Genomic DNA, 26,908 nt, shown 5'->3' with positions numbered 1-26,908 from the left:
ACTTGGGCTTGAGAGTGGATATGAACTTAGTGGCACACGCTGCCTTAGTTGATTAACCTAACTCACGTAATTCTTTTTCTTAAAGGGGGAATGTTTTTTTTCTTTCATTTTTTATCACATTTAAAAATTCAAGTTAACTCACGTAATTCAATTATTAAAAAAAGAAATTCTATTTTTTATATTTTTTATCACATTTAAAAGTTAAGGTTTGCAATTTTTGTTCGTCCTAAACCTTAAACCCTCAAGAGATTTAATACTTGACTACAAGGAAACGAGTATGCTGTTCTGGTCAATTGACCAAGCTCACGTATATTTTGTTCTACGAGCATTAAATCACACGCATTTGGGTTGTTGAGTTTGAGTTCCAAGAAAAATGGATGCATTTTGTATTTTCTTAGTTACATTTTAAACAATTTCGCATGAAATGAAACAGTGCTCTTGATGGATGGTGAAGTTTTTGTTTTTGTTTTGTTTTTTTTTTCCTGGGTTAGTTTTGTTGACTATCTTGCCGGCCAAAGAAAACATGATTTGTGGTGTCGTTCTCAATGTGGTAGGTGTGTGTGTCCACTTCACCTAACAATTGGTAAAATACTAAACGACATGTCGACCCACATTTGGCCCCCCTTCACTAGATTTCCTTTCTTAGATCATCTCCAATGGTTGGGCTAAAAGCCAAATTTTTTAATCCGGAAAAATTTAGCTTTTAGTCCAGAGACAGCTTTTTTGCTCCAACTGTCATGTCCTAAAATTTTAGCCCGAGATTATTAAATAATAAACTTAGGCTTTTTTTTTTCTTAAATTAAATTAAAAAAAATAAATATATAGATTATCGTAAATTAATTTTATGAACATTTTAATCTAAAAAAAATTTAAATTCCGATAAATATTGAAAAATCACTAAATTTTCCACAAAGCAAGCCTTCAACTTTCACCAATCCTTCAACCTTGGGCTAACTTTCAATTCACCAACCGTTCAACACCAAATTTTCACCAATTTTTTTTTTTACTGTTGGATTAACCAACGGCCTGATGATCAAGACCGTTGGACGCAAAGAGTCGTTGGATGCAAGGCGGAACGTGGCCGATAGGGCCACGTGGGTGGGTCCCTCGCGGTCGGATGGCTCACGTGTTAGGTGCGTTGGGGGTTGGGTTGGGCTGTGTTTGGCGCCCAAACTCTGAAAAGCAAACATTTCGATGGGGCCCACACCCACTTTTGGGCTAAATTTTGGACAAAATTTGGCCTTGCTTCCCCATTTAGCTTTTAGTCCAAAGTTTCCCCTTGGGTTGGACTAAGTTTGGGGGGAAATTTTAGGGGGAAATTTAGCCCATAGCCCACCATTGGAGTGAGTCTTAGCACTTCTGTCTTTTCCACAGTAACAAAGATTTAAGTTTGGAGCCACCGAAGCAGTGTGCCAATCTCTTTCCACCGATGTAGATTATAGTAATTCAGAATATCGCTTTGTTAAAAAAAATGTTAAGAGCGATGGACACAACGGCCGTTGCTTCCGTTGTTTCAGATCAGCTGTCTGAACAAGAACTGCTTAAAGATAAAAGTTCAGCTTCAACCTTCTCATTTCTTTTCTGTAACATAAATGAACATAAATTTATTTTCTAATGTTTGTACAAGACGAGACGAGCTCCGCTATCATGCAAAACCTTCTCTAATCCTTCCTTAGGTGTCAGCCACTATTCCGGCCTCTCAGCATCTCTCCAATTTTTCAAAAAGTATACTTCTCCGAAGCAGAGGTGCCGAACTCGTATGCTATGGAGCATGGATGATGTTCTTCAACCTAAGAAGTTACATTGCACGAACTGCAGCACGATCTCATCTGACAGCCTCTGGTGCAGAATTGCAATAAGGTGTGTGCAAGCACACCAACTTCGTGCAAGTCAGACACAGAGTTGCAAACCCCACACCAATCAGAATCCCACAGCTACTTTTACGTGTATCCAACTTCACCGCTCTCTTCACTACTTTTGCAAAACTCGGGAGCAGTCCCCCACAAGCCAAAACCATCACATGGTCTAATCCGCTATAATCAATTCCTGCCAGTATTGCTCCTATTGCAGAGATTGGACCCACGAATCCAATTAAAGCAGCCGCCACAAGGGCTGCATGCCAGTTATCAGTAGCCCCAAATATGCAGCTAGCCACAGCTGCACCCCGAGGGAGTCCATGTAGGGAGACAGGAAGGACCATGTGTCGCCCTAGTCCGTAGGCTTTTGGTGCAGCAACTCCTAGTGCAAGCCCTTCGGCCAAAGCATGAAAGGCAACTGCTCCACATGACAAGAATGCCTGGAGGGTGTGAATGCTCACTGGAAAACCATTTGCCGTGGGTAAGTTATGAACCGAAGTTTTTTTGCGACCTGCGAGCTTCAGAATACTAGAGCTCAAAATATGGACGGATCCAGCTCCCATTGCAAGCAGAAATATAGCAGATAGAAATCCCATCTTTAATGAAAAAAGTAGCTGCAATGGTCTCCAGGCACCAAGGACAAAGGCAATGCCAGATGCTGCACCCATCAGAAGAGCATGCTGAAGATGGAAAGCTAATGCAAAGGCGACAAGAACAGTGCCACCGAGCAATGGTCCAAGACCAAAAAGTAATGACACAAAGAAGCCAGAAGCATCCTCTGAGCTGCAACACAGAACATGTCAAAGATAAGAGCACTTCCGAAGGTCAGGTGAAAAGTACATTCTGTAAGTCAAAAAAGCATGTCGAAAAAGAGGACACAAAGTCTAAACTACAAAACAAAAGTGACACGATTTCCCTCAACATTAAATGTACTCACTTGTAATCATGGGTGAAATTCTGAAAAAGAGTGCTAAGAGCTTCCATGAATGCAACAGAGAGAGTAGCTGCTGACGCAACCTGTGATGGAGAGGCTTCCTACAAGCACAACACAAAAGAAGCTACTTTGTTAAAAATGGAAAATAGAACCTTGCGGAGCTTTGATAATGTAAATAGAAAAGGTTTCAAAAGTCTACTGCAAATGATATAAGCAAGTGAAGAAACAACCAGCATAAAGAAGTCTCGTGAGGAATTTTACCTTAAATGCATCAGGAAGTACCTCCGCAATAACCATCCAGATCATACATCCAGCAGCAAAGCCCGTACAGAAAGGAAGGAACTTGCTAAATGCATCAGCGCATATGAATGAAGGAACTGCTACAAGGGGCTGCAACAACAATATATGTGTAGGAGACCATTAAGTTAAGAGGCACAACGTGCGATTCACCTAAAGTTGGTTAGATATTCTCAAATGCCCCGAATTTTAAAAACTAACAAGTTACCTGTGGTAATGATGTAATTATGCTCCATAACATGGCATTCTGCGGAGAAACACCCCTGGATGCAAGCACCATACTCACAGCTAAGCCTTCTGGTATATTGTGCACAGCAATAGCCAAAGTAACCAAAAGGCCCTGAGTGAAACCCTTTGAGCCAGCAAAGGAAACCCCAACACCAGAGCCCTCCCCAAATGAATGAAGAGTCATTATTCCAATCACAAGAACAACTTTAGTTGCATCTGCACCCTTGATGTCTAACATACTAACTTCTCCGTATTGCTCAAGAAACTGAAACCAGATATAATATAACGATGTAAAACATAATGAGAGCTTGTTGCATTCTAGCATTATGTAAAAGATAAGCCCTTTAATTGATAAAATCCGAAAATTGAAAGCCTAGAAAACATCTTACCATTTTTCAACATGCTTGTCCTCCCCCGTAAAATGATAAATAAGTGAAAGGAATGTTTACGGACTGTGACAGCTTAGGCATTTTTATTCAAATTTCTTGAGATGTTGCATTTGGCACCAAAAAATCTATAATTTTTTGTTTTTTACTTTTAAATAGATAATACTACTGGTTCAGAAAGTAATCACACATGTTAACACTGAGAATAAACATCTTGGCAAAATGCAATTGAAATGTGAATTCTATGAAACAGGAACCAAATTTGGTATAAAGGGAAGAAGCAACTACATTTACCAAAATGGAAAAGACATAAACGACGGAGGAAATAAAGGATCCAATTCAATACCTGCTTGCATAGCCAAATAAAAAGGCCCCCAGCTAAAAGCCCAACAACAACCCAGTTCCCAGCACCATGGCCTTGTGCACCATGGCCTTGTCCTTCCTGTACAAGATCAAAGCTTGCAGCCAACATTACACCAGCAGCCATCCCATTGCATAATCCCGCCCATTGTGGATCAAGCTCAACAAAGAAGAATGGAACTGCACCTAAACCTGTGGCAGCAGCCATTGCCAACGTAAATAACGCAACAGTAGAGACTGAGACTTTGCTGTTTGCGCTCTTCACCTCACCCAGTCCATTATTTGAAACCTCAAAATTTATGGCATTCTCCTGACCCGTGCCGTCAATAACATTAATTCTCACATTTTTGTGTGGAGCAGATCTCAGCTTTTGCGTCACTTCATTTTCAATCTCTGATGTAGTGTACCCAAAGAGAACTAGGGAGAACAGCGAAAATAATAGAACTTTTCTAAATGTGAAGGTCATAACTTCAGCCTTCAGGATATTAAGAGATTCCGCCTGTATTCTTCTCTTGAATGCAATCAGAAATACTGGGCTCTATTGAACCATCCGATGCCACTTCTCCGCGATAGCGTAGCACTTACAAAGACACCATTCCTAGCTTGATGTGTGCCTTGTGGTCAACCCTGCAGATTGCCAAAGGCATCACTACACTAGTAATGCAATAACACTTCCACATTCCTCAGTCACACACTAAAAACACACTTTGATCCGAATATTGTTGTGAAACTATAGCTCACAATTAAACCAAAAAAAAATCTCCTAAAATACGTAAATTACTGATTAGTTTAGCACTAAATAACACACAAAAGATGAACCTTCACTGACAAACATTACAAAATTCCTAATGAAACCCGAAAATTTAAGGCCTCAGTAGAGGACGTTGGCTTTAGAGATCATCACAAGGTCAGAGATATATAGCCCACACCACCTTCACAAACAATGTGATAATACAGAATCCAATAGATGATCGAACTTTAAAACTACAGAAATTACTAAAGGAAGTTCAAACTATTCAAGCACCCTTAGTGTCAATGCCCAAAACAATAAACAAACAACAATTAAGGGCCTTAGTTTTGAAATTAAGCAATTCATCAAAGTACCCTTTTCCGAAATTTCACCAAATTCCTCTCCTTTCTGACGAAATCACAGCAATCAAACAAAATATAAGAACCCTAGATTCAAAATTGGGAATCAGATTAAGGAAATGGAGAAATCAAAAAGCTTAACGATAGAGCAAAAGAGGCCCAGGAAGGAAGGAAGGAAGGAAGGAAGAAAAGGAGCAGAGCGCGGGGGCTTGACTGAGACGTCAGTCAACCGCAATTCAGACGGCGACAGAAAAGGTTTCCTGGGAATGAACCCCTTCCGTCGAGTTTTGCTTCGAAATTAAATTAAATTATTTGATTAAATAAGTAAGGCAACGTCGAATTCGGGGATAATGAAATAAATTCAAATTCAACGTCTTGGAGTTGTGGGAGTAAAAATTGGTGGTCCACTCTTTGGGTGGGATTTGGATTTAATAGCACAAAGAAAAAAATAGTGGGACTTTATTGGAATTTTATTCAATTTTGTGGGTCACGTCAGAGGACTCAGCACGCTGGTTTTGCCCAAAACCAGGGACTCAGAACATAGACACAAAAATGTAAAATTTTTTGACGAATGCTAGAGTGACTCTTTTAAAGTGAGATTCAGGATTATGTATAAATTATCTGTCACGTTATAATTTAACTTCAATTCTTCTACTAATAATATAAATATTATACAAAAAATATGATGACCGAGAGTCTATAGAGAATCTCATTTTTAAAATAGTCCCCTTAGCTTTCTCAAATTCTTTTTGCCAAAACATGTATTTAGAGTAGTCCCTTTTGGGCTAAGTAGTAGATTTAGATTTAGTTATGTTATGGGTGTAGATTTTAATTTTCTTACATTGCATTTAAAGTTTTGACATTCAACAAACTTACAAACTCCGTTAACTTCATCGTCTAATCAATTTGTTAACTGCTAAAGTGGCAATGCGAGATCCATCTCCAAACTTCTATGTGGTACGGTTAGTGGATTTGGAGGAAATTAACAAGTACACACAAATAAAACATGTAATTGAACCTTTTTTTTTTTTTTTTGCCACTTAGTACTATGATTTAGTGATATTTTTATTTATTTATAAATGAAAGGTCTTAAATTCGATTCTCGCTAAAAGTGAATTTAAACCACATTATTGTTAGCTCATTGTAAGGCTTAGCTTATCCCCTTTCCCTTAGTGTACATCATCCCCTTTCATTTAGTGTAATATCGTTTGTTAAAAAAATTTAACCATCGTCAAATTAATTACTCTCTAGAAAACACAAGCAAAAAAGCCCGCTCGATGATGCGGGTTTACAACAATGTTTCCAATTCTACTACTTCATATATACAACCATACTCACAATCCTATTTACAGATATACTAATCAGTATTTAAAACTATGTTATATGAGAGGAGTTTTACCTCAATACAAAACTTGATAAAATTAAACAAATCCCCATGTCACTGGTTTTCACTTTGACCCCTACTCTTATAAACTGGGCTGAATGCTGACGCATGGACCGTTGATTTCCACCGCAAAGAAGGGTTTCTCCATCATCACCACCAATGGTGTTCCTTTGTTGTTTTCCTTTGCCCAAACATTGAAAAATCCAATTTTGAAGCCATTTTCTCACACTAAATAGCAAAAAAATAAATTTAAAAATTAGAAAAAAAAACAAAGAAAATCATCTAAAATCTCATATTCGGAAACCTAGATGAGAAATCACCATAAAATACCAAACTTTACCCAAGAAAACTCTAAAAAAATAAAAAATAAAAAAATTGAAGAACCCATTTGAACTTTACACAGAATGCAGCCAAGAAAAGACAAAAAAGAAAAGAGTAAAGCCATCAAGCTCAACCCTTTAATATAAACTCAATAAAAAAAGATTAAACACAACCCCATTGAATCATTAATTTTACCGTAACGACAAATTATTATGGCCAAACACAAAATAGAGACTGAGCATGTTAATTTTATTTTAAAGGATTCATAATTTACCTAATTCATCTGATTAGCAGTCACTAATTACAAATAGATTTGTAGATGTAGGACTAAATTAGTTCAGGTTTGGACTGCAATTCACACAATTACCTATATTTTTCCCAATTGTTATAATTTCTCAAAAAAATTCATAGGAAAAAAAAACAGACTTGAATCAAACCCACCTTCCAGCTTGAGTGAAACGACGCCGTCTTCAATGGAGACAACATCGACGCTACCGTCATCGGCCATGAGATAGGGGTGGACGTCCTCTAGAACCAAGTCGACGTTGGAAATCGTGAGTTCGTACTGCCTGGCGGAGTAGAGTCCCGGGGAAGAAAACTTGGCGGCAGCGCTCGGGTTTGAAGCTCTAACGGCGGTTTTGAGAAAGATCGGCCTTTGAGAGGTGAGACGGTGACAAAGTTGAGGAATTAGAATGAATTTAAGAGATTTTGTACTGTATTTTAAGCATTCATAAATTTCACATCTTCTTATGAGATTTCGAGAAAATTGAATCAAAATTTTATATAAAATTTTTACAAATCAATTAAATTTTATAAAAATACATATATTTATAAAACCATTAAAATATCTCAAATTCTCAATTAAATGCACCCATTTTCAGATTGTTAGTAGTACAAAAACAAGGGCAAGAGAGTGCACTTTTTGCCTATAGCTATATTTGTCCTGGTTAACACTGGCTGGCGTGCAAAACAAGCAGAGAAACGACCGTTCTTCTGTTACTACACTAGCACAAGACCATGTTGCTTTTGTTTCTACGTCCCGATAAACAGAGACAAGGGTTAAAAGAAACACCCGAAACTCGTGTTTTTGTTGTCGTAGTAGTCGTCATTGTCGGAGAAGGAGCTTTATTCAAAACGAAGGAAGCACCGTACGATCAAACATATATGAGACGCTTGAGGCTCTACTTCTTTGCGTACCACCAATATGTGCAGCGTCACTTGACCAGCGTGCGAGGGGAGTTTTTCTTCATCGAGGCACTATGGTTGGGACAGCACCACTGGTTAGATCACTTCCTGCCAGGCTGGAGGACGTGTAGGATCGGTCTCCAGCCAATAAGGACAATGAGGTTGGTGATTGGTCACTGTACGAGGAAGTAGATGGTGAAAATATCGTGTCAGTTGCCGGCGTGATTTTGAGTATGTTTTCGAGCTCCCTCACCACTTCCGGCATATGAGGCCGCTTGTCTTGCTTTTCATTACAACATCTGAGGGCCAAATCTAGAAGCCTTTCAACGCATTCGGATGGATAGGAACCCATTCTGCTGTCTATGATCGAGAACATCAGCCCTGCCTTATGAGCCAGACTCACCTGAAAAAAAATGAATATAATTTCACGATTATTAGCATCAGCTAAGATATTAGTGCTCGGTGTGCTGAGACATAATCTGTTTCAGTGTGCTGAGCCAGACTCACCCGAACACTAGTGTTTGTGTTTGAAATTTATACAAGCAGAGGCATTTTGTTACGTAAGACAAAATCTTAGCAACAGAAATCCCAAAGAAGTGATGTTTCAATGGTACCTCTCGAACTATGTTTTTGCCGTGTGAAATTGGCTGATTGCCCGTAAGGAGCTCCAGAAACACGATTCCTAGGCTATAGACATCGCTTTTGTCTGTCAACTTATTGGTCAGGAAATACTCTGGATCAAGGTAACCCTGCAATGTATGATTAAAAAAAAGAGTTATTCATAATCCTACAGTGAGCTCATTAGCTTTGCATGATTTTAACATACCGGCGTTCCTCTCACAACCGTAGATACATAAGCAGGCCCGATCCCTGCATCATCCTGCAGAGGCGCAAGTCGCGAGAGTCCAAAATCCGCCACTTTAGCCACGAGGTTGGAGTCCAAGAGTATGTTGCTGGCTTTGATATCCCGGTGGAATATTGGAGGATTTGCCTCGGTATGAAGATAAAGGATGCCCTTAGCGGAACCTAATGCAATGCGTAACCTCATAGTGAAGTCCAGACTTCCCTTGGCTTTAGCTGTCATATCATAGCGAATACAGAACTTAAGAAGAGATGTTGGAATACAGTATCCAAAAACACACACATGAATAGGGGTAGGCATTTAAGAAACTGGGAATGCTGGAAATTTTCGTACCACAAAGCCAATTGCGTAAGTTACCATTAGGCATGAACTCGTAAACCAGCATCTGCACAAGCAACAAGAACAAACAAATCATATAAAAAAGGAGCTGCAACTTACAGTGCAAGCAATAGCAATGAGTAATTGATCATGACTGCAAGCTTCGTACCTGCTCCTCCTCTTCATCACAATATCCCACCAAAGAGACTAAGTTTCGGTGGTGTAGCCTTGATAGCAGTTCTATCTCAGTCAAGAACTCCTTTTCACCCTGTAAGGATCCTTCTTCTGCACGCTTTATGGCTACGGCTGTGCCATCAGACAAAATACCTTTGTAAACTTTCCCATAGCCTCCTTGTCCAATTTGCGTTGAAGTATCGAAATTCCCAGTAGCTACTGTCATTTCTTCGAAAGTGAACGCCTTTACACCTTCAATTCTCATAGAGATCTTTGAGGCTGCAAATAGCGGTAAGGACTTCATTCTACTTTCTAGGATGATAGTCAGACCGGAATAACATCTTCAAAATTTGGTCTTAATCAATTACAATTAAGAACTTACATGAATGTCTCCGTGAAGGTGGGTAACGGCGTTTGAAACATCTTGTGGTCAGAAGCATTACTATTGCAGATATAATGAAAACAGCAGCGATGCATCCTATTATAACGCCTGCTAAAGCTCTCTTGCTAATGCTCGTCTTTTGCGGGTCAACAATCACTATAACAACGAAATAAATAAGTTACTCAACCAAGAATAAGAAACATGTTCTCGTCCTTATGACATGCTACCAAGGAATCAATTTCTCAAAGTTAGTAACACGTACAAATAAGGGAGTCCAATGCGAAGCGAATAGCAAAATAAACCAAAATATCCAGATGACTTTGGAAAAAAAAGAAGATGTTTGGGATAAAATACGTACTGTTTGAATAAGGTCCCAGCAGAGTGAAGTTGAGAAGCTCATACGGTCCAAAGAAATCAACTAGAGGAACTTCCCATGATGTAAGAAGGCCTCTCACTCGCTGAACCTCACTTACATTAAATATATTCGAGTGTGAACTTATGAACATAGGAAAAAGCTTCAAATGCATCAGTAAACGAGGCCCTTCTTGCCACACAAATGAATCAATTGATAATTGATAAAGGCGCAGGTTGAGAGAACGAGTTAAGTAGATTTCAAAATTCTGTATATGAGGAGGAAAATATGAAAAACTAGGACTTTTCAGACGATATTCAACTCTTAAAGGTGATGCACAAAAGCATGGAACTGGGCAAGATGGGACATATTCGTAAAAATAGTCTGTTGGACATGCTTCAATAGGGCAGGTCATTGGTTGAGTGGAGTTTATCGAGTTATCAGAAATCCCGTCTCCAGCTTCAGGTCGACAGAACTGCCCTATGTTTGGTATTGTTACATTATTGCAGATAGGATTTCCTCCAAGCCTGAGAAAAGCTGCTATAAGTAAGAATCTGAAACTACAGAAGTAAAACAAGGTGTAACTTTGCTAATAATTTTCATACCTCAAGGTGACATTTGCAGGAGGATTTAGCTCTCCCAATAAACTAGAGAGTGAATTGTTCCGAAGATCACTGCAATATTTAGCTAACATATAAATAAATACACCAAGAAATCAAATAAAATTAATTCAAATGGTTATGTTAGTCTTTTGCTAAAGGAACTTACAGTGCAAGTCTAGCTTTTCTGCTGAAAGATATGTTCTGCCAGATAGTAGGGATAGAACCGGTCAAAAAATTGTTGTCGAGCGATCTGTAATAGAAAGAATTATAAGAATCAGATCCAGAGTTCATATAACCGCACGGTAATATTCTTCCAGTAGAATCATAAGAATATCACACTTGAATGTTGAAGAGACATATCCGAAGCATCTGATATAATACCATATGCACCCGGCATTTTAAAATACGGAACAAAGATTTGGGCAAGTAAACAAAGTCTTACACTTTCTGAAGAGCAGGAAGTTCTGAGAAACTCTCAGGTATGGAGCCGTTAAGATGGTTGTCTGACAGATCGCTGTGACAAATAAAAAGTATTTTAACAGGATAAGTTCTTAAATCAAACAGATAATTACAATTAGTAAGATTTTATAGTTTTCATATGTAGCATTGATTTGAAGTTAGCATACTGATGAAGCAATGGGAAGTATGACTATAACAAGTTACAAGTTTAGTCGGGCCAGATACGTACATTGTTGTCACATTTTCAGAAAGTCTAGGCGATGGTATGCGTCCACTTAGTTGATTGTGGCTTAGATCTCTGTGGCAAGAACTCAGTCAAGGTCAGAAAATAGAAGCATAAATTGAAGGGTAAACAAACGCATTATAGCGTCGATTCAAGGTCTTTGAACCATATCTGTACTTACAGATAACTAAGGTGAGGTATCCTGCTAAAATCGGGAATTTCTCCCTGCAAACTGCAATTCCTAAGACTTCTGCCAAACCAGAAATAGGAAAAAAGAGAAGGTATCAGCAATCCTTCCGAGCAAATTTATGCGTAACTAACACGAAATTAAAGCACCAAAAGCATCTCGAGAACCAGAATACTGATTCAAAGAAAGGCAAGATACTAATAACATAAACTTACAATTTTGCCAATCTGGAAAGGTTTCCATAAGAAGATGGAATCTCAGTCCCCTTGAAGTTGTTGTTATCGAATTGACTGAAAAATGGAAGGAACGACATACAAAGAAAGAAATGATTTCCGTCAATGATGAAGAAAATCTGGTCAAAGGGAATAAAACATTACCAATGAAGATTGTATAAAAGGAAACAAGTGTACTCCAAATTAAAAATCCAGACGGTAGTTGGATTAGGACGTACAGAATGCGCAGGTTTGGTAAGTTGGAGAATTCTGGTGGAAGATATCCGGACAAGTTATTATTATCAAGGAGCCTGTAAAATTTCGTGTCAAATAGACACAATTAGGAATCAGTCAACAAGTATAAATACAGAACAATTTCCAAAAACAACACAATGAAATTATACAAAAGTAAGACGATATAAAAACTCACAGGTGAAGAAGAGTGAGTGCTTCAGAAAGCTCAGGCGGAATTTGACCGCTGAAGGAGTTGTTGTTCATGTGGCTGCGAAGCAAGATACACGAACCTGTCAAACATGAGAAACATAAAACGTAACCTGACATTATTTATCATTTAGCTTGAACATGTGCTTACAGATGTTTTACACTGCTCATGTTAGCAAATGATTTTGGAATTGGACCAGACATATTGTTCTGATCGACTTGTAGTCTATTTAAATTTGCAAGATAACCGAGCTCAGGAGGTAAGGAACCGGATAATCTGTTTCCACTCAAGAGCCTGCACACAAATGCATCACAATAAAAAGATAATACATTGTGTACAGTTAAACAGTGAAATATGTTGATATTTCTTTACATGAAAGCATATGAAAAAGGGCGGATGTACAAAAATATGTCAAGAAAACAACACGAACTCAACTTACAAGAGTGTCAAGGATGTCATGTTTCCAATCTCCTTAGGTATAGTGCCACTTAAGTCATTCCACATGAAATCTCTGCCAGCAGAGCGAAAAATAAATGGCATCTAATTAGAAAATAACTAAAGGTAATCAGAAGAACCCTTCGAAAAATTGGAATGGGAGGGATCGGTTTATGAGATGACACAACTCACAATATCAGAAGTTGGGATAGTTGGCCAAGCTCAGGTGCTAAAGTTCCTGAGAGATTCATATTCAGCAGTTGGCTGCACCAAATTAAGATTACCAAAATTCAGCGAGACGGCATTTATGTTATTTAAAAGCAATTGAGCATATGAAAACAAATACATACAGTTCCTGGAGGTGCAAATATCCATCACCCCCAACAGCATTAAAACACAAAACTCCGGTCCAATGAGATTCGCAAGGATCCCCATCGTCCCAATTCCTTAGATGATTTCTAGGATCAATTAATCTGCTCTTGACTGCTCTCAACACATTCACTGCAAAAGGGCACAAACCATCAGTTACACTCTTCAATTGCATAATATAAAGTAGCACCAATAGAACTGAAAATTCACCTTCTGAAGGATTTGTAACTATTGCAACCGCAACGAGGAAGAAGGAAGAACACAGAAGAGCAATGACACATCCAGAAGCTCTCAGCTTCGACATTCTAACACCCTAAGGAATCAACCCAAATGAGTAATCTCCAAATAAGTAACTGCAACCTACAAATTACCTAAAAATCTCGACTTTCTTTCATAAGAAGTAAACTAGAAAAACATGCAACAGAACAAGATAAAAAGAGATAAGGAAACCGCTAACAGTTTCAAGCTCACAATTTCGGGTAAACAGAAACAGTAAAAGCTTTCTTGTCGATTTAAAAAACAAAATCATACCTATTAAGTGTGAGTGGTGGACTTTGAGACTCGTTTGAGACCTATGAGTTATGAGACAGGTACTTAGGGACAGGAACACAGTTCCGAAATCGAAGCCGAGTCAACGGGGAGGATCCAAGGACGAAGTACATGAAGTCCTGATATATCTTTGTCTTCGTGATAACCTTGATCATGAATTCCAACGCTGAATTATGGCGTTGTGGATCGTCACAGTTAGTTGGAGTAAGTTTTCGTGTTTTCTTTGATTTAATGTTTTTTTAGTCCAAAGTTGTGAAAGGGATCAAATAAATATGAGACGGCGTCTGCTTTGTCTTTAGGGCTGGTGGGTGTAAAGGCAAAGACAATTTCCACATTTAGGCCACGTTAGGGAGACGCTGACTTTTGTGTACCAACATTACCTAAGATTTCCACGAACCCTTTTTTCGTGTGCTGTTGGTGGTCACCACATATCCAATTGACCAGATTCAGATCTTTTGTTTTATTTGTTTTATGCTTATATGCTAAGTGCAGAGAGAATCGAACGTGTGAATTCGGAGGCGGATGTAAATGCTCTAAACTATTTGAATTATAAGTTCTTGATGTCAGTGCTCATGAACATTGAAAGTTGTATCTGCTTTGGGGTTGCATAGTCTCAATGTTAGGGCCTATTTAAGACTGTTTTTTGAAAGAGCTAAAGGTGGCCTACGACAACCAAAAATACTCATGGTTATATTGAACATAAAAACTTAAAATACTCGTAAACATTAATAGGTGATTCTTCAGAAAGCACTTTCAAATATTTTTTTTTCTTCAGAATTACTGGAATTTTTAATAAAATTTTGGTGGCCTTAAAATTGTTTTAAATACCCATTTTTACTAACAACTCTAGCTATAAGTTTATAACTCAAAAGATTTTAATGCACAAAAATATAAACAGAAGATTAGAATACATTGGCAAGGTGCATGCCTCAATTGGGAGGAACTACTTCCATGTATCTCATACCGATGGTGGTTATTTCAATCCAATCATGCGGTATTAGCGTGATATACAATTATCGTGTTGTTCTGAATATAGTGAAATTTCTCTCCTCAGTCCTTAAAATTTCATTATATGCAGTTGAAAATTACAACCAATCCATTTGCCTTTAGAAGAAGTTTCTAATTCTTTCTTTCCAGTAACAGACAAGTCCCCATTTGCCATTTAATAATGAGGTATTGGCAGATTCTCCCCTGGCCGGAACTTGTAAGAAGCTGACAATTTTGTCCTTAAATTTTAATTTTAATTGATTACTTCACTGAACTTTTAAAATTGGCTAATTTCCCCATGAATTTTAATTTTAACCGATTACCCCCTGAACTTATATAATTGGTCAATTTCCTCTCTTAACCTTAATTTTCCCCATAAACCCTAAAATCCAAGCAAAAATATACAAAGTGAACTGGCGGAAAATTAGGGATAAAATTACATTTCTACAATTATAAAATTAAAGTTCGGAAGAGATTGGTGAATTATAAAAGCTTAGAGAGTAATTATGGGATGAATTGACCAATTAAAAAAGTTTAGAGAATAATTGTCTAAAGTCAAATTTTATGTCAAAAATTGATGACTCTTTATAAGTTTGAGAGCAAATCGACAAATACTTCTTTAATAATTTCATCCAATTGCATTTAGAGAGATTCAAATTGCTTTGCTTACAGTCCACACACATGTTTTTCAGTCAGTAGCGTTTCTAAATCCAATGCTGACATTTTGTAGGGTTTATTGACAAAATAAAATACATGAAATAAAAACCCAAAAGAAATAAAAAAAATTTCAATGTGATCGGCATACAGAATAATATATCATGTGTCACTATATAAATGATAGGATATGTGTCACTATATAAATGATAGGATATGTGTTATAAAAAGTTAATAACTTAAAAAAATAAAATTTCTCACCATTTACACAAAAACACATAGTATACCACCTATGTTCCCGTCACAATAAAAAATTTCTCCAAAAGAAACAAAAGATGCAGATGGGACGGTTCCAGTTGCACTAATTGCAAAGGCAGCCGACCTCCCCAAAAGTATCTTGAAAATTTCTGCTGACCTTTCTTACAAGGATAACAAACTTGAAGAGCTCCAAATTGTGCATTAATACATGGTGACATGATGACCCATCCGAATCCTGCATTTATACACAACCTCCCATGGAACTTGTAGCTGTACACGACTCGGATTGTACACTGAGAGATGCCAACTTGTTTGGGTGACCTATACGTTCGTTTGGTATCTAGAATTAGATTGGGTTGGATTAGATTGAAGAACTCGTAAAATTTAATGTATGTTGATGGTGGAGGTGATCGAATTTTTGTTTTGAGGAGATCGGAAGGGTTCGAACATGAAGGAAAATTCTCACTCTCGACCCCTACAAAAGTGAATTGGATTGGCTACCTCATAAAGTTGAAGGTATGTTGCATGAAAAAGGTCGATGCTTTTTTGTTTTGATGAGAGATTTTTTAGTGTGACAAGAACACGGGGTAGTACATCAAGTGTCATTATATAAATGATGGAATATGTGTGTTGAAAAATTAATAACTTAAAAAATAAAATTTCTCACCACTTATATAAAAACACGTGATGTAACATCCGTGTTCCGATCATAATGAAAAATTTATCGAGTTTTGAGAAGATTAGAAGGGATTAGCCGTAAAAAAAAAAAAAAAAAAAAAAACTTTACCCTTCACAATCTACTACTTTTGAGGAAACATGCCCCTTCAAATCCTTACAAAATCAAATTGGAGTGAATACCTCATAAAATTCAATGTATGTTAAACGTAGAGATGAATGATTTTTTATTTTGAGGAGATTAAAAGCGATTAGACAAGTACAAAACTTATTCCTTCTAATCCTACCCTTTTTGTTGGTATTGGGAGGGATAAATTCCCTTAACAACTAATCCATCTTCTATCTTTGACACAGACAAAATTTCTTTCATTTATTCTCTCGACACCCTTGAATATAGTTAGTCATCCAATCTCAAGCACCATACGAACCCTATATACCAATTTCCAAGTTTAAAGTTTATCTCTCTTTTTTCTCTTCAATTTATAAATTCATTGTATTTAAAAAAAAAAAACTAATGAAAAATGCTTAAAAACTTTGAGTTTTAATTAAAATGACTAAAATGTGTTGTAAATGAATAGTATTAGGAGTGACTTTTTAGAGTAAAAATATTTTTTTTTTGTTAAAGTGAACAAGAGCAAGAGTATTTCGTTAAAACTATATTTTTTTCCCTTCTGATTATTTTTTAAAATATTTTCTAAAATTTAGGTGAGAATTTAATCATAGATATTGAATGTTACCTTAGAAACACACTGGAATCTTGACATTGTGGAAACTCACCATCCAGGCATTCAGCTACCTAGTCAAGGTTTGAAGGAGTGTTCCAATCATAAGCTGCTTATTTTCAACTTGAGAATTCAGAAAGTAAAAATAAAGCGATAGAGCCACAAATTTGGAAATTATAAACTTTCACATCGGATTAACCACCTGCTCTTTAAACCAATTTATCATAGCACAATCATGTTACGAGCTTGACCTTTTTGAAGTGAGAACTAATACTTTGGGTACCAAAACATGCCTTTGATGCCCTCCGGGTCCGGTTCAAAACCCAAATTTTGATAGAACTCTACAACTGCAAAGACAATGAGAAGTGAAAAACCCAAACTTTGATGCCTTTGAAAATGGTAAAGCAGGCAACAGCTGAGGTGGAAGTGAAAAACTCGACTAGTCATGAGAAGGAACATCGGTGTAGAGTAGGATTGGCGGAAAACGATTTATGATGTCACCGTGAAGGTGCACATAAAGGTACTTGTATGGCAATGGCAGACAAGCTCATCAATCTTGAACTTAAATAGCACACTGGCATGATATTATAATTGACTAAACGCTACAAATAATTGTTGTTTTACCCTGACTATCTGCAAAGAGTGAAATGTTTCCGATGTCCCTCTGCAGAAGAGCCTGTATCTTCTTTTCAACAAGAGCCTTTCCGAGGCCTTGGTCCTGAACGATAAAGATGTCATGGGTAACAATCATGAAAACATGTTACGTGATTAGTGCTTTAAGTCCAACACACAATGTACAAGCATACCTGATAGCTGGGATCAACAAGGACATCCCAAATTGTGGCATTGAAGGCATGATCTGATGTAGCTCGAGCCATGCCAATTAACTTCTTCTGGTCATTCCCTTCTGTCAAATAATATAGACTGCAACACCAATTGTGTGAAAAAGGAGGCAACAATGCTCTATCCACTATGTACCTGATCCAGGTGATTTCCGAACTGAATGCAATGAGGCAACCAAGTAGCTATTTTTCAAAGTTGCAGCTAGTTTTGTCTGCAGCCTCCGAGGCCAACTTACCTATAAAAATTACATTAAAGTTGCTTGACTTTCGCCAGTAGATGTAAGATAGCATACCATCTCCACATGTTGCCATTGGATAGATAAAGAGAGAAATAGATAGCATTATATTTCATATCTGACGAAAGAATGCCAGACCAAACTTCACTAAAAGGTCAATTAGGCAAAATGCATCCAACAATAAGCGGTCTCCCGACCTATGAAGAGTGAGTTATACACAACTGGGAATCCAAAAGGTATTCACTATCAAAAGAATGTGCAAAAGAAGCACCAACAACAGCGTAATTACCTTATCACAAAGGGCTTGAAGAACGTACATATCAATACCTCCACCAGAAGAAAATATTATTTCTTCAACTGTTCCATCTGGTTCAGTCTTCTGAATGAGAACTAATTCTTGAGGCAGAGGTTCTTCTTCTTCCTCTTCCGGGAGCATGGAGGGCAGTTCAACTACTTGTGTGTTGTTGTTTAAAATACTGCAACAAGAAGTGATTTAACGACCATCATAACTTTTCTGTCTGCGTGTGATGATATCTCATTTTTGATGTTTTAGACTTCAATTAGTACCAATTTCAAAACTGCAGAAGTGGTACGAGCATACTTCCAATAGGCAACCTTTAGAAGCCCAACAAAACATAAACTCTCACTCTACGAAAAAGTATCATAATCCATAAAGTAACATACTTTCTAAACAAGTTTACTAATTAAGGGCTCAAACCAATCAATGGCTTCATATTTGCCCATCTTTCAACAATCGAGCAATAAGTGACACGGCAAATCCAAGATTCTAAAACAATTCACCTGACTAAACTTCATTTTATTTTTAATTACCCGGATTTAATGGATTCCCAAAAGCCAGCCTTGAGTCGATATCCCTTATGCATCCTTCTTGCCGCAAAAGATACAGAAAAAGATCAAAGAAACTTGGATCATGGTTCACTATGCAGACATGAGCAAGTGTACATCAATCACTACATACCTTTGGCAAGCTGCTCTCTCACATTGCAAGGAAACAATAACTTATCCGATGCTTGACGACACGATTCAAACGAAACAATCCGGCATCTGCCACGAACATAGCCGAAAAGCTGCATCATTTTCTTCAATCCACCATCATCAAGTAATTAACTTTACACCCCAATGGTTACTTTTAACACATTCTTTTGTGCAATTAAACAGTTTTCGAACTAAGAACGCTCGTTAGAATCTCGTTTTCTTGATACATAAGCCTACCAATAAGTTATTAAGTGCAAAGCTACCAAATTTTTCAAAATTTCCAAGAGACAGTTCGATAAACAGACATGGGTTGAAGCGAGATTACAAAAAGACTGACTGATGGGTGGGAAAGGAAGAACTTACAGAGGATAGGAAGCGCAGGCAGCACTCAGCGTATGCATCGTCTTCTTGCTTCTTCTTCTTCTTCTTGCTGCTGTGGAGCTGTGTGAGTGACCTTAAGCTCTAAAAACACAAAATTGTCAAATATATTTGCTTTTTCTCCTCCACCTTTAATCTCCTTTTATCAAAATTTTAAAATATTTTTATTCTTCTATTTGAAGTTTAGAAAAATAATAAAAATACTTTTTTTTCGCCTTTTACACACTCTTATGCGTTTAAAAATCACCACCGAAAGAATAAGGGTCAAGTCATATGTTAAAATAAGGGTTGTTCTCAGCGTTTTACAAAAGAATGGTGTGCAGTTCACACACCCAATCTCATTTAGTTAAATTTTAACCGTTTACTCATGAAAAAATTATGCGGGGAGAGAAATTACAAATGTTAAAATTAGGGGAGGGTTTTTAATGGGTATGTATCCGTGGCCCAAACTGTTTCACCAGGCCTTTAAGTTTTATAAGGCCGGTTGGTTTCATTTGGGCTTTTTATCTTCAGCACTAATCCATATTAGTGTTCGAATATGATAAACAAATAATTGATTTGGGAGAAGGAAAGGGAGAAGAATGTAGTACTTGTAATAATCCAGCTTTATTGATTTCCGTGCCAATTCTGTCCCACCACTACAAATATACATTTATGAAAAAATTAATTCAAAAAAGAATATTATAATACAGGTCCCAACTATTCTTTTTATATAGTTACGATATTATCTACAATGTAAGAAAATACGTTAAGCTTACAATGAGTTAGTCCAATATTATTTAGTATGAATTTACGTTTATCCATAATCGAACTTAACGTCTTCTAAGAAAATTTTAAATTTTAAAAACAAGATCTTTCTCTGATCGTTTAAGAAAATTTGTTGAAAAGGTCTAATATGTCTAGATAAAAAAATTACTGTAATTCAATTTTAAAACTATAATTTCTACCCAAGAAACTACATACTCACTACAAATTCAAAATAAGTTGCAATTTAATCCGACTTGAAACTCTCCCGAATTAAAACCAAACAACTTAATGGAAAAAAACTGCAAATACTTTTCTTGGGTAGTTTACTTTCAAATACTTTAATAAAAATTAATGTAATTTATTTGAACAAAAATTTAATGTAATTTTAAATTTGTGTACAAATTAACCTTCATGAAATCTATTTATTTGAAAATTAAATATCATGAAACTGACGCACTGTTTTCGAAATTCAACCAAACAAAGCATTTCTTTTCTGTTTATCTTGAAAATATAAAAAAATAAAAAATAAAACCCAAAAAACAAAAAAGGGAGAACGCAACAAGACAAAGGAATGATAAGAAGCAAAAGCAAAAGGTGGCTGCTGCAGCACCAGCGAGCATGTCCCCATAAAAAGAAGGAGCAGCGGTCCAACCGTAAATTTCTCAACGCCACCGGGTTATTTACGTAAAAATAAGAAGAAAAAAAAGAGAGAAGGAATGATGAATATGATCCGAAAACACTGTTTGAGATTCAGCAGTTGGTGGTGGTGAAGAGAATTAATGGGGATGGTTTCTGAAAACCATTTTTCTTTTTCAAACCGCTCTCCAACTCCTAAGCTCTGCAGTTCCTTCACCACTCGGTAATCTATCTCTGTAACTCTACAACTCTTCTAATCTTTTCTGTTTATTTTTTTCGTTTAATAATGCGATGTTCTAAACTACTCGAATCTAGAGAAATACAGGATTTAAATTCGGGTGTAAGGCCCAAGTTAAACCGGCCTAACTTACGTCTGCATGCTTTCTTCTGTTTAGCTCTTACGCTATCAACTGCATGCTAATTACGCGATGTTTTGTTAAGTTTTGTTAGTGTTCATCACTTGCATAATATGATGCACGATATGTTTTTGTTTTCTTTTGATTTTCTCAACCCTGTTATGTTGCTATTTTAATTCTTCAACTGTTTTTTTGGTTCTATATTTGGCTTGTTTTGTAAGTTTAATTTGGTGATGATTCTGTTTAAAATTCTTAAGTACAATTCCTGGATGTGGGGGCTCACAGAGTTCGTTAATTATTTAGCATATTAGACAGGACATCGCATTTTAAAATTAATTAATTAACAATATAGACAAAAACATATAAACATTTGGAAGAGTACTTTGAGATAGCGGAAGATTTGGCGCAAAACTGAGCGCAATGGAGTTCTAGGATTCATGCAGCTGATCTTAGAATTTCAATGTTTCATGTAGTATCTTTTCAGATGTTGCCGGGGACATTACAATCGTCGTCGATGGAGAGTCTTTCTTGCTGCATAAGGTACACTCTTCTGTTTTGCCAATGTGAAGTTTTTTTGTTACCTGTTATTGCTACACTCTAGGTCTTAAATTAATTGTAATACAAGCTGTAGCATTGCATTTTTCTGTTTTGCTAATCCCACATGGTTCTATCCTGTTGAAGTTTCCACTGGTGTCTCGAAGTGGAAAGATTCGGAAAATGGTTGCAGATACCAAGGATTCATCGGCAAAATTGGAGCTCCTCGATATACCAGGAGGGGCGCAGGCATTTGAACTCGCAATGAAATTCTGTTATGGCATAAACTTTGAGATCACAACTGTAAATGTAGCCCATCTGCGTTGCGCTGCAGAGTACTTGGAAATGACTGAAGACTACAGGGATGAAAACCTTATTGCACGAACGGAGACTTATCTGAGTGAAGTTGTTGTTGAGAGTCTCGAAAAGTCAGTAGAAGTCCTTGCCACGTGTGAGACGCTACCTTCTATAGCGGAGGAGGTTGAAATTCCAAGTAGATGTGTGGAGGCTATTGCCATGAATGCTTGCAAGGAACAATTAGCATCAGGGTTGTCGATGTTAAGTTGTGGCGGTGAGTCTACAGAGCTTAAGAGTGATCGTCTTGAGTGGTGGGTTGAAGACCTCTCGATTCTGAGGATCGATTATTATCAAAGGGTTATATGTGCTATGACAAGACTAGGTGTTCGACCGGATAGCATTTTTGCATCTTTGATGCATTTTGCTCAAGCATCCTTGAAGGGAGTCGGAAAATGTCAAATTTGGAATCCAGGAAAAGTGAATCCAGTTGCTGGCATGGCAGAACGTGACCAGAAAACCGTTGTGGAAACCCTCGTTAGCTTAATGCCAACGGAGAAAAGTTGTTCGGTGCCACTGAGTTTTATGTTTGGAATGCTGAGAATGGCAATAATGGTGGATGCAACAATAGCCTGCAGGCTTGAGCTCGAAAGGAGGATTGCTTTACGGTTGGAAATGGTTTCACTCGATGATCTCCTTATACCCTCAATCCAAGCAGGGGGTTCGTTGTATGATGTTGACACCGTTCATCGAATACTGGTGAATTTTCTGCAGCGGATTGAGGAAGAAGAAGAAAGCGAAGATTGTGGATATGAGTCTGAAGGCCTTGGTTCTCCGAGTCATGGTTCATTGTTGAAAGTTGGAAAGCTTATTGACTCATATCTAGCTGAAATTGCTCCTGATCCTTACCTGAGCTTACCAAAATTCATTGCCATGATTGAAATACTGCCCGATTATGCACGTGTGATTGATGACGGGATTTATAGGGCTGTGGATATATATTTGAAGGTAGATTTTATTCGATTTTGTGTTGCACGATTTTGGATTGAGTTCCCTTTATATTTGAATTGATTTTGTTTCAATGTTTATTTATTAGGTTCATTCAATGATGGCTGAACAAGAATGCAAGAAGCTGTGCAAGTTCATAAACTGCCAAAAGCTCTCTCAAGAAGCCTGCAATCACGCTGCACAAAACGATAGACTCCCAGTGAAGATGACAGTGCAAGTCCTGTACTTTGAGCAGCTGCGCTTGAAGAATGCATTGTCTGGAAGCTCAGGAGACGGGTTCCCCTCGCAGAGAATAAGCAGCGGTGTGCCAAGCGCAGCCATGTCCCCTCGAGACAACTACGCTTCGTTAAGGAGAGAAAACCGAGAACTGAAGCTGGAGATTTCGAGAATGAGAGTGAGGCTGAGTGAATTGGAGAAAGAGCAGTTGTTTATGAAACAAGGAATGATGGATAAAACAGGAAACGGGAAGACCTTCTTGACCTCACTCTCTAAAGGGATCGGAAGGATTGGGATTTTTAATGGCCAAGCGGGAGGCAAACCGAAGAAATCAGGTCGGAAGTCCCGGGGATCTGAGGGGAAAACTGGCAGGAGTAAAAGATATTCTGTTTCCTAGGTAGCTGCTCTGCTAACAAAAATATTGTCTTCAGAAGTAGTTTGCAGGTAGCTTAGAAGGTTTTGAAGGGAACCTGTAGTTTGTATCACGTATGCAAAGAGTAATGCTACATGTATCACATTTAGTGACCGCATTGTTTACAGAGATGGATTCTACTCGAATCCTGCCTCAGGTGATCAATAATGTGGTCTAAATGTTATACAAGTAGTTCTATTGATCTTTGAAATATCAATTAGAATCTCTTAAGTCTGTTTTATTTTCCTAACACATGAATTCGGAGTTTTTAGTAAAGAATGTAACATATTATGAATTAGCTTACCCTAATTTAAGAGTAAGCTAAGAACCGTTATTTTCTGGAAGCAAAAGTTCATCATCTCAGAAGTAAACTGCTAAACCAACAAAGAACAAGTCTTCTTCTCACTTGTAAGAAAGTACTCATCTGGTCTAACCTAAAAGGCGCTTCCGAATCTGCAGAGAAAGAAAGAAAATAAGTGAACTGATCATGCAAGGTAAAGTTGAGTTTTGTTTTTCTTCCTAGTTTCGCTTTCTTTTCGATTCTGTTGTGCTGAATGAATGTCCAGATGAAACTTCATACTTTTGCTTAATCTTACCTCAGGCAGTTTCTGTCTGTACACGACATCCAACCGCGCATCAAGGGTGTTTTCGCACACAATCTTCCCGTCTTGGGAGGCCACAACCACTCCACCAGAACTTCCAAACAATCAAACCAAACAAAATGATAATGTGCATACGGCAGCCTATTGCATATATGTGCACAAATCAATGCAAGAAGAAAACTGAGGTAATGAGCAGAAAGGAATACCAATAGGGTTCGTGGGAATCGCCACCCTTCGGAGGAGGTGGGAGAAACACACGATCGTCGACGGTGATTTTGGGGGCAGGAACATTGGCTTTATCAGCATAAGCTTTCTTTGCTTCCTCCAACACAGACTCAACAACCTTTTTGTCAACCTCTCTGCACCTCAGCAACACTGCTGGCTCCTTTAGCCGCAGTAAACTCTATATACATACAAGTTCAAGAACATTTCCGGCACTTTAGATTAATACGTACAAACACAACCGGTTACAAACATTAAGGAGGTACTAAATCGTGGTTTATAAGCGACGATTTAAAGTTATTCTTCTTACGATGATTATGTACCTGAACAATCAAGTCTTTGAGGAGCTTCTTGTATGTCTTCTTGCCATCAGCAACTTTGAGAAGATCCTTGCCAGCAGATTCTTTCATGGAATTTACAATGTCATCTTGCGCTTGAAGAACTTTTATACGCGACGCGTTCAATTGCATTGAGTATTCGCTACGTACACCGAAATCAAACCCTTAATTAATCACTAATAATCTTTTCAAGAAAAATGGTAAAGATTAAGTGATGGATTAGCTAAGTGAGGATGAATGAAATAAATAAACTCACATTTTCTTTTTCACGTCCACCTGCTTTGCCTTGCGGTCATACTCTTGTCTGATCTTTTTCTTTTCAGCTTCAACTATTTGCAGTTTCTCAATGTTAAACTCCTGTCAACAAATTACTGAAAACAAATTAAAATCCCCATAAATGTCAACTATTTATGCAATATGTTCCGATTGCTAATTTAATTTTCTAGGAACGAATCAAAGCGATGCATGACTGCCTACTGCTCCATTACATGTGCTTGGGTAGGAGTTTTGTATAGATGTATCACCATGCTATAAACGACTTTGAATAATAAGTTATTGTCTTTCAGTGAGATGGAATAGAATAAGAATAACCCGATTGATGCGTAATGATCATACGTCTTTAATGTATATTGTATGCCCTCTTCCGGGAGTCGATTCATAGCTATTACCTTGACGGTTTGATTTGACATTATTAGTATATCGATATTTCCCCCTAATCAAATACTTCAGTAAATTTGTCGGTAGATATTGCAGATTTTTTATTCCACCAGTAGATCGTGACAGCAAGACCACACTACACCACTTAGAATACCTAAGTACTCAAAATTAACAACATTGTTATGATCACAGTCATGAAAATTGCAGTTGGCATGCTATGCAAATTGCAGTTGAGTGTAGAAAAAATAAATGTATTATAAAGTACCTCCTCAGCAGAGACAGAAATCTCATTGGCTTTCTCTTCAGCCTCTTGGCGAATGAATCTGACCATCTGCTGAATCTGCTTCGACACATCTGCATCGTTCATCCTGTCAAGATTAAGATTGAACGTAAATGAATACGGATATGAATACAGATACGAGGTATGTATAGTGTGTTTAGAAGACTCTTGAGAAAAGCCCTCTCAGAGGGAATAATCTTGAATGCAAGTTAAGAAATGGGAGGAAAAAGGTGGAGTTGTAGATTGTGCGACAAGCATTCCAATTAATCTGTGTTGAATAATGCCTATGTGAGAAGTTTCGTCCGAACTTTTTGGAGGTTGAATACTTCCACATTTCCTCCTTGTTTCCCGAATATCTTTTCCATTGTTTGGGAGTTATATAACATGTACCAAAGATTCACATTGTTGGGCCGAAATTCATGGATTTATATATTTTGTGAACATGGATTTGTAAATGTGTTTACTGCTACTCATTGATCTATATATATCTATGTATGTACATTTAAAATGATTGCGAACTGAGAAGGCTAGTATGGACCATTACCTTGTATACTTCCTTTCTAATTTCATGTGTGGATATGATATCCCACCAAGAGTACCTTCTTTTTTTTTTTATTTCATGAGTGTTTTTGGAACCCTACCTTACTTTTAGTAGGTTCCATGTGGTTTTGGAACACTACTTTTGTTCGGTTCCATGAGAGGTTCTAGTTGCCTACTTCATGTTAAATTTCATGAGAGGTTCTGGAATCTTGCTCTATTTCTTTGAGAGGTTTGGGAATCCTATGCATAACTTCTATATGGTTCCATGACAGGCCCTACTTTGTGTATCCTTGCTATCCAGTCCCATGAGGTTATGGAACGCAAAGTTTATGACGTCGCCCTAACCCTATTATTTTATTATATACATATGTGAAAGAAAAGCACGTTGAATTCTTGTGTGGATTCAATTGTGATTTGTGAGTGAGGATTATATTATATACAAATGTTGTGAAATGTTTTATAAATGAGATCAATTTACTTTATTCACATATACGTCATATTAGTGTCACTCACATGAGCTTTATTTTTATCTCTTCTTTGTAGTTGTGCAAGGAATGCCTTGCACTTTGATAACTCTTATACTGGATGCCCTAAAGATTTTTCTGTTTAATTTTATTTTTCTTCTAATAAAAAATTAAATAAAGAGCAAATGAAATTTAAAATTACGAAATTGCCTCTCCAAAATGTAAATATCGAAATTTAAAATACGAGT

General features: G+C 37.4%; 5 protein-coding genes across 22 annotated transcripts; 1 reads left to right on the top strand and 4 right to left on the bottom strand.

Moving 5' to 3' along the window:
• Positions 1-1,541: 1,541 nt before the first annotated feature.
• On the bottom strand, positions 1,542-7,529 carry LOC137722431 (putative zinc transporter At3g08650). 4 transcript variants are annotated; one of them, XM_088692836.1, is made up of 7 exons: positions 7,293-7,529; positions 6,550-6,702; positions 4,048-4,688; positions 3,296-3,580; positions 3,052-3,180; positions 2,794-2,891; positions 1,542-2,639 (listed from the first exon to the last, which is right to left on the bottom strand). In XM_088692836.1, exons 3-7 carry the CDS (start codon positions 4,525-4,527, stop codon positions 1,826-1,828), a joined length of 1,806 nt encoding a protein of 601 aa, XP_088548962.1. In that variant the 5' UTR covers positions 4,528-4,688; positions 6,550-6,702; positions 7,293-7,529; the 3' UTR covers positions 1,542-1,825. The 4 variants fall into 4 exon arrangements, with proteins under 4 accessions (XP_088548962.1, XP_068317534.2, XP_088548961.1 ...); XM_068461433.2 differs by lacking the exon at positions 6,550-6,702 and having other exon boundaries at positions 7,297-7,529; XM_088692835.1 differs by lacking the exons at positions 6,550-6,702; positions 7,293-7,529 and adding an exon at positions 5,293-5,731.
• A 153-nt stretch (positions 7,530-7,682) lies between these two features.
• On the bottom strand, positions 7,683-13,847 carry LOC137723107 (putative LRR receptor-like serine/threonine-protein kinase At1g06840). Of its 2 annotated transcripts, XM_068462268.2 has the most exons (21): positions 13,589-13,847; positions 13,268-13,370; positions 13,039-13,189; positions 12,881-12,952; positions 12,693-12,764; positions 12,404-12,547; positions 12,242-12,313; positions 12,051-12,122; positions 11,815-11,889; positions 11,594-11,662; positions 11,419-11,487; positions 11,173-11,244; positions 10,897-10,980; positions 10,734-10,802; positions 10,135-10,655; positions 9,777-9,932; positions 9,390-9,673; positions 9,236-9,287; positions 8,867-9,117; positions 8,655-8,789; positions 7,683-8,443 (listed from the first exon to the last, which is right to left on the bottom strand). In XM_068462268.2, exons 2-21 carry the CDS (start codon positions 13,359-13,361, stop codon positions 8,102-8,104), a joined length of 2,856 nt encoding a protein of 951 aa, XP_068318369.2. In that variant the 5' UTR covers positions 13,362-13,370; positions 13,589-13,847; the 3' UTR covers positions 7,683-8,101. The 2 variants fall into 2 exon arrangements, with proteins under 2 accessions (XP_068318369.2, XP_068318370.2); XM_068462269.2 differs by lacking the exon at positions 13,589-13,847 and having other exon boundaries at positions 13,268-13,487.
• A 1,547-nt stretch (positions 13,848-15,394) lies between these two features.
• Positions 15,395-19,476, bottom strand: LOC137723784 (putative acetyltransferase TAP2). 13 transcript variants are annotated; one of them, XM_088692849.1, is made up of 10 exons: positions 19,340-19,476; positions 18,956-19,045; positions 18,812-18,868; positions 18,270-18,456; positions 17,881-17,980; positions 17,709-17,809; positions 17,527-17,620; positions 17,154-17,249; positions 16,918-16,976; positions 15,395-15,826 (listed from the first exon to the last, which is right to left on the bottom strand). In XM_088692849.1, the coding sequence occupies exons 1-8, from the start codon at positions 19,375-19,377 to the stop codon at positions 17,170-17,172; spliced, it is 747 nt and encodes a 248-aa protein (XP_088548975.1). In that variant the 5' UTR covers positions 19,378-19,476; the 3' UTR covers positions 15,395-15,826; positions 16,918-16,976; positions 17,154-17,169. The 13 variants fall into 13 exon arrangements, with proteins under 13 accessions (XP_088548975.1, XP_088548965.1, XP_088548970.1 ...); XM_088692839.1 differs by having other exon boundaries at positions 15,395-15,980; positions 17,105-17,249; positions 18,812-18,865; positions 18,960-19,080; positions 19,340-19,452; XM_088692844.1 differs by having other exon boundaries at positions 15,395-15,845; positions 17,105-17,249; positions 18,812-18,865; positions 18,960-19,080; positions 19,340-19,452.
• Positions 19,477-20,704: 1,228 nt separating this feature from the next.
• Positions 20,705-23,920, top strand: LOC137723142 (BTB/POZ domain-containing protein At3g08570). 2 transcript variants are annotated; one of them, XM_068462313.2, is made up of 4 exons: positions 20,705-20,960; positions 21,567-21,633; positions 21,775-22,929; positions 23,018-23,920. In XM_068462313.2, the coding sequence occupies exons 1-4, from the start codon at positions 20,881-20,883 to the stop codon at positions 23,540-23,542; spliced, it is 1,827 nt and encodes a 608-aa protein (XP_068318414.2). In that variant the 5' UTR covers positions 20,705-20,880; the 3' UTR covers positions 23,543-23,920. The 2 variants fall into 2 exon arrangements, with proteins under 2 accessions (XP_068318414.2, XP_088548960.1); XM_088692834.1 differs by having other exon boundaries at positions 20,847-20,960; positions 21,578-21,633.
• On the bottom strand, positions 23,635-25,888 carry LOC137722119 (V-type proton ATPase subunit E2). Its single transcript, XM_068461098.2, has 6 exons — positions 25,642-25,888; positions 24,976-25,076; positions 24,705-24,861; positions 24,366-24,562; positions 24,154-24,253; positions 23,635-24,010 (listed from the first exon to the last, which is right to left on the bottom strand). The coding sequence occupies exons 1-6, from the start codon at positions 25,741-25,743 to the stop codon at positions 23,987-23,989; spliced, it is 681 nt and encodes a 226-aa protein (XP_068317199.2). The 5' UTR covers positions 25,744-25,888; the 3' UTR covers positions 23,635-23,986.
• Positions 25,889-26,908: the final 1,020 nt, after the last annotated feature.

Source organism: Pyrus communis, chromosome 4 (assembly GCF_041283825.1).
Source record: "Pyrus communis isolate YQ-2024b chromosome 4, ASM4128382v1, whole genome shotgun sequence".
Lineage (NCBI taxonomy): Eukaryota > Viridiplantae > Streptophyta > Magnoliopsida > Rosales > Rosaceae > Pyrus > Pyrus communis.
Note: the sequence above shows the minus strand (reverse complement) of the source record. Positions and strands in the feature narration are given on the sequence as shown.

Excerpts from the sequence above, each read along its gene's own strand:
- LOC137723107 (XM_068462268.2), bottom strand. The coding sequence starts at position 13,361 with ATGTCGAAGCTGAGAGCTTCTGGATGTGTCATTGCTCTTCTGTGTTCT. Across the intron at positions 13,190-13,267 it reads AGTTACAAATCCTTCAGAAG|TGAATGTGTTGAGAGCAGTC; the intron begins GTGAATTTTCAG and ends GCCCTTTTGCAG. Across the intron at positions 8,790-8,866 it reads CGGTTGTGAGAGGAACGCCG|GGTTACCTTGATCCAGAGTA; the intron begins GTATGTTAAAAT and ends CATACATTGCAG.
- LOC137722119 (XM_068461098.2), bottom strand. The coding sequence starts at position 25,743 with ATGAACGATGCAGATGTGTCGAAGCAGATTCAGCAGATGGTCAGATTC. Across the intron at positions 25,077-25,641 it reads TTTCTGTCTCTGCTGAGGAG|GAGTTTAACATTGAGAAACT; the intron begins GTACTTTATAAT and ends ATTTGTTGACAG. Across the intron at positions 24,254-24,365 it reads GATTCCCACGAACCCTATTG|TTCTGGTGGAGTGGTTGTGG; the intron begins GTATTCCTTTCT and ends ATTGTTTGGAAG.
- LOC137723784 (XM_088692849.1), bottom strand. The coding sequence starts at position 19,377 with ATGCATACGCTGAGTGCTGCCTGCGCTTCCTATCCTCT. Across the intron at positions 18,869-18,955 it reads GAGCAGCTTGCCAAAGGTAT|AAGGATGCATAAGGGATATC; the intron begins GTAGTGATTGAT and ends TTTTGCGGCAAG. Across the intron at positions 17,810-17,880 it reads TCGGAAATCACCTGGATCAG|AAGGGAATGACCAGAAGAAG; the intron begins GTACATAGTGGA and ends ATTATTTGACAG.
- LOC137722431 (XM_088692836.1), bottom strand. The coding sequence starts at position 4,527 with ATGACCTTCACATTTAGAAAAGTTCTATTATTTTCGCTGTTCTCCCTA. Across the intron at positions 3,181-3,295 it reads TAATTACATCATTACCACAG|CCCCTTGTAGCAGTTCCTTC; the intron begins GTAACTTGTTAG and ends TTGTTGTTGCAG. Across the intron at positions 2,640-2,793 it reads AATTTCACCCATGATTACAA|CTCAGAGGATGCTTCTGGCT; the intron begins GTGAGTACATTT and ends TCTGTGTTGCAG.
- LOC137723142 (XM_068462313.2), top strand. The coding sequence starts at position 20,881 with ATGGGGATGGTTTCTGAAAACCATTTTTCTTTTTCAAACCGCTCTCCA. Across the intron at positions 20,961-21,566 it reads TGCAGTTCCTTCACCACTCG|TATCTTTTCAGATGTTGCCG; the intron begins GTAATCTATCTC and ends TGTTTCATGTAG. Across the intron at positions 21,634-21,774 it reads AGTCTTTCTTGCTGCATAAG|TTTCCACTGGTGTCTCGAAG; the intron begins GTACACTCTTCT and ends ATCCTGTTGAAG.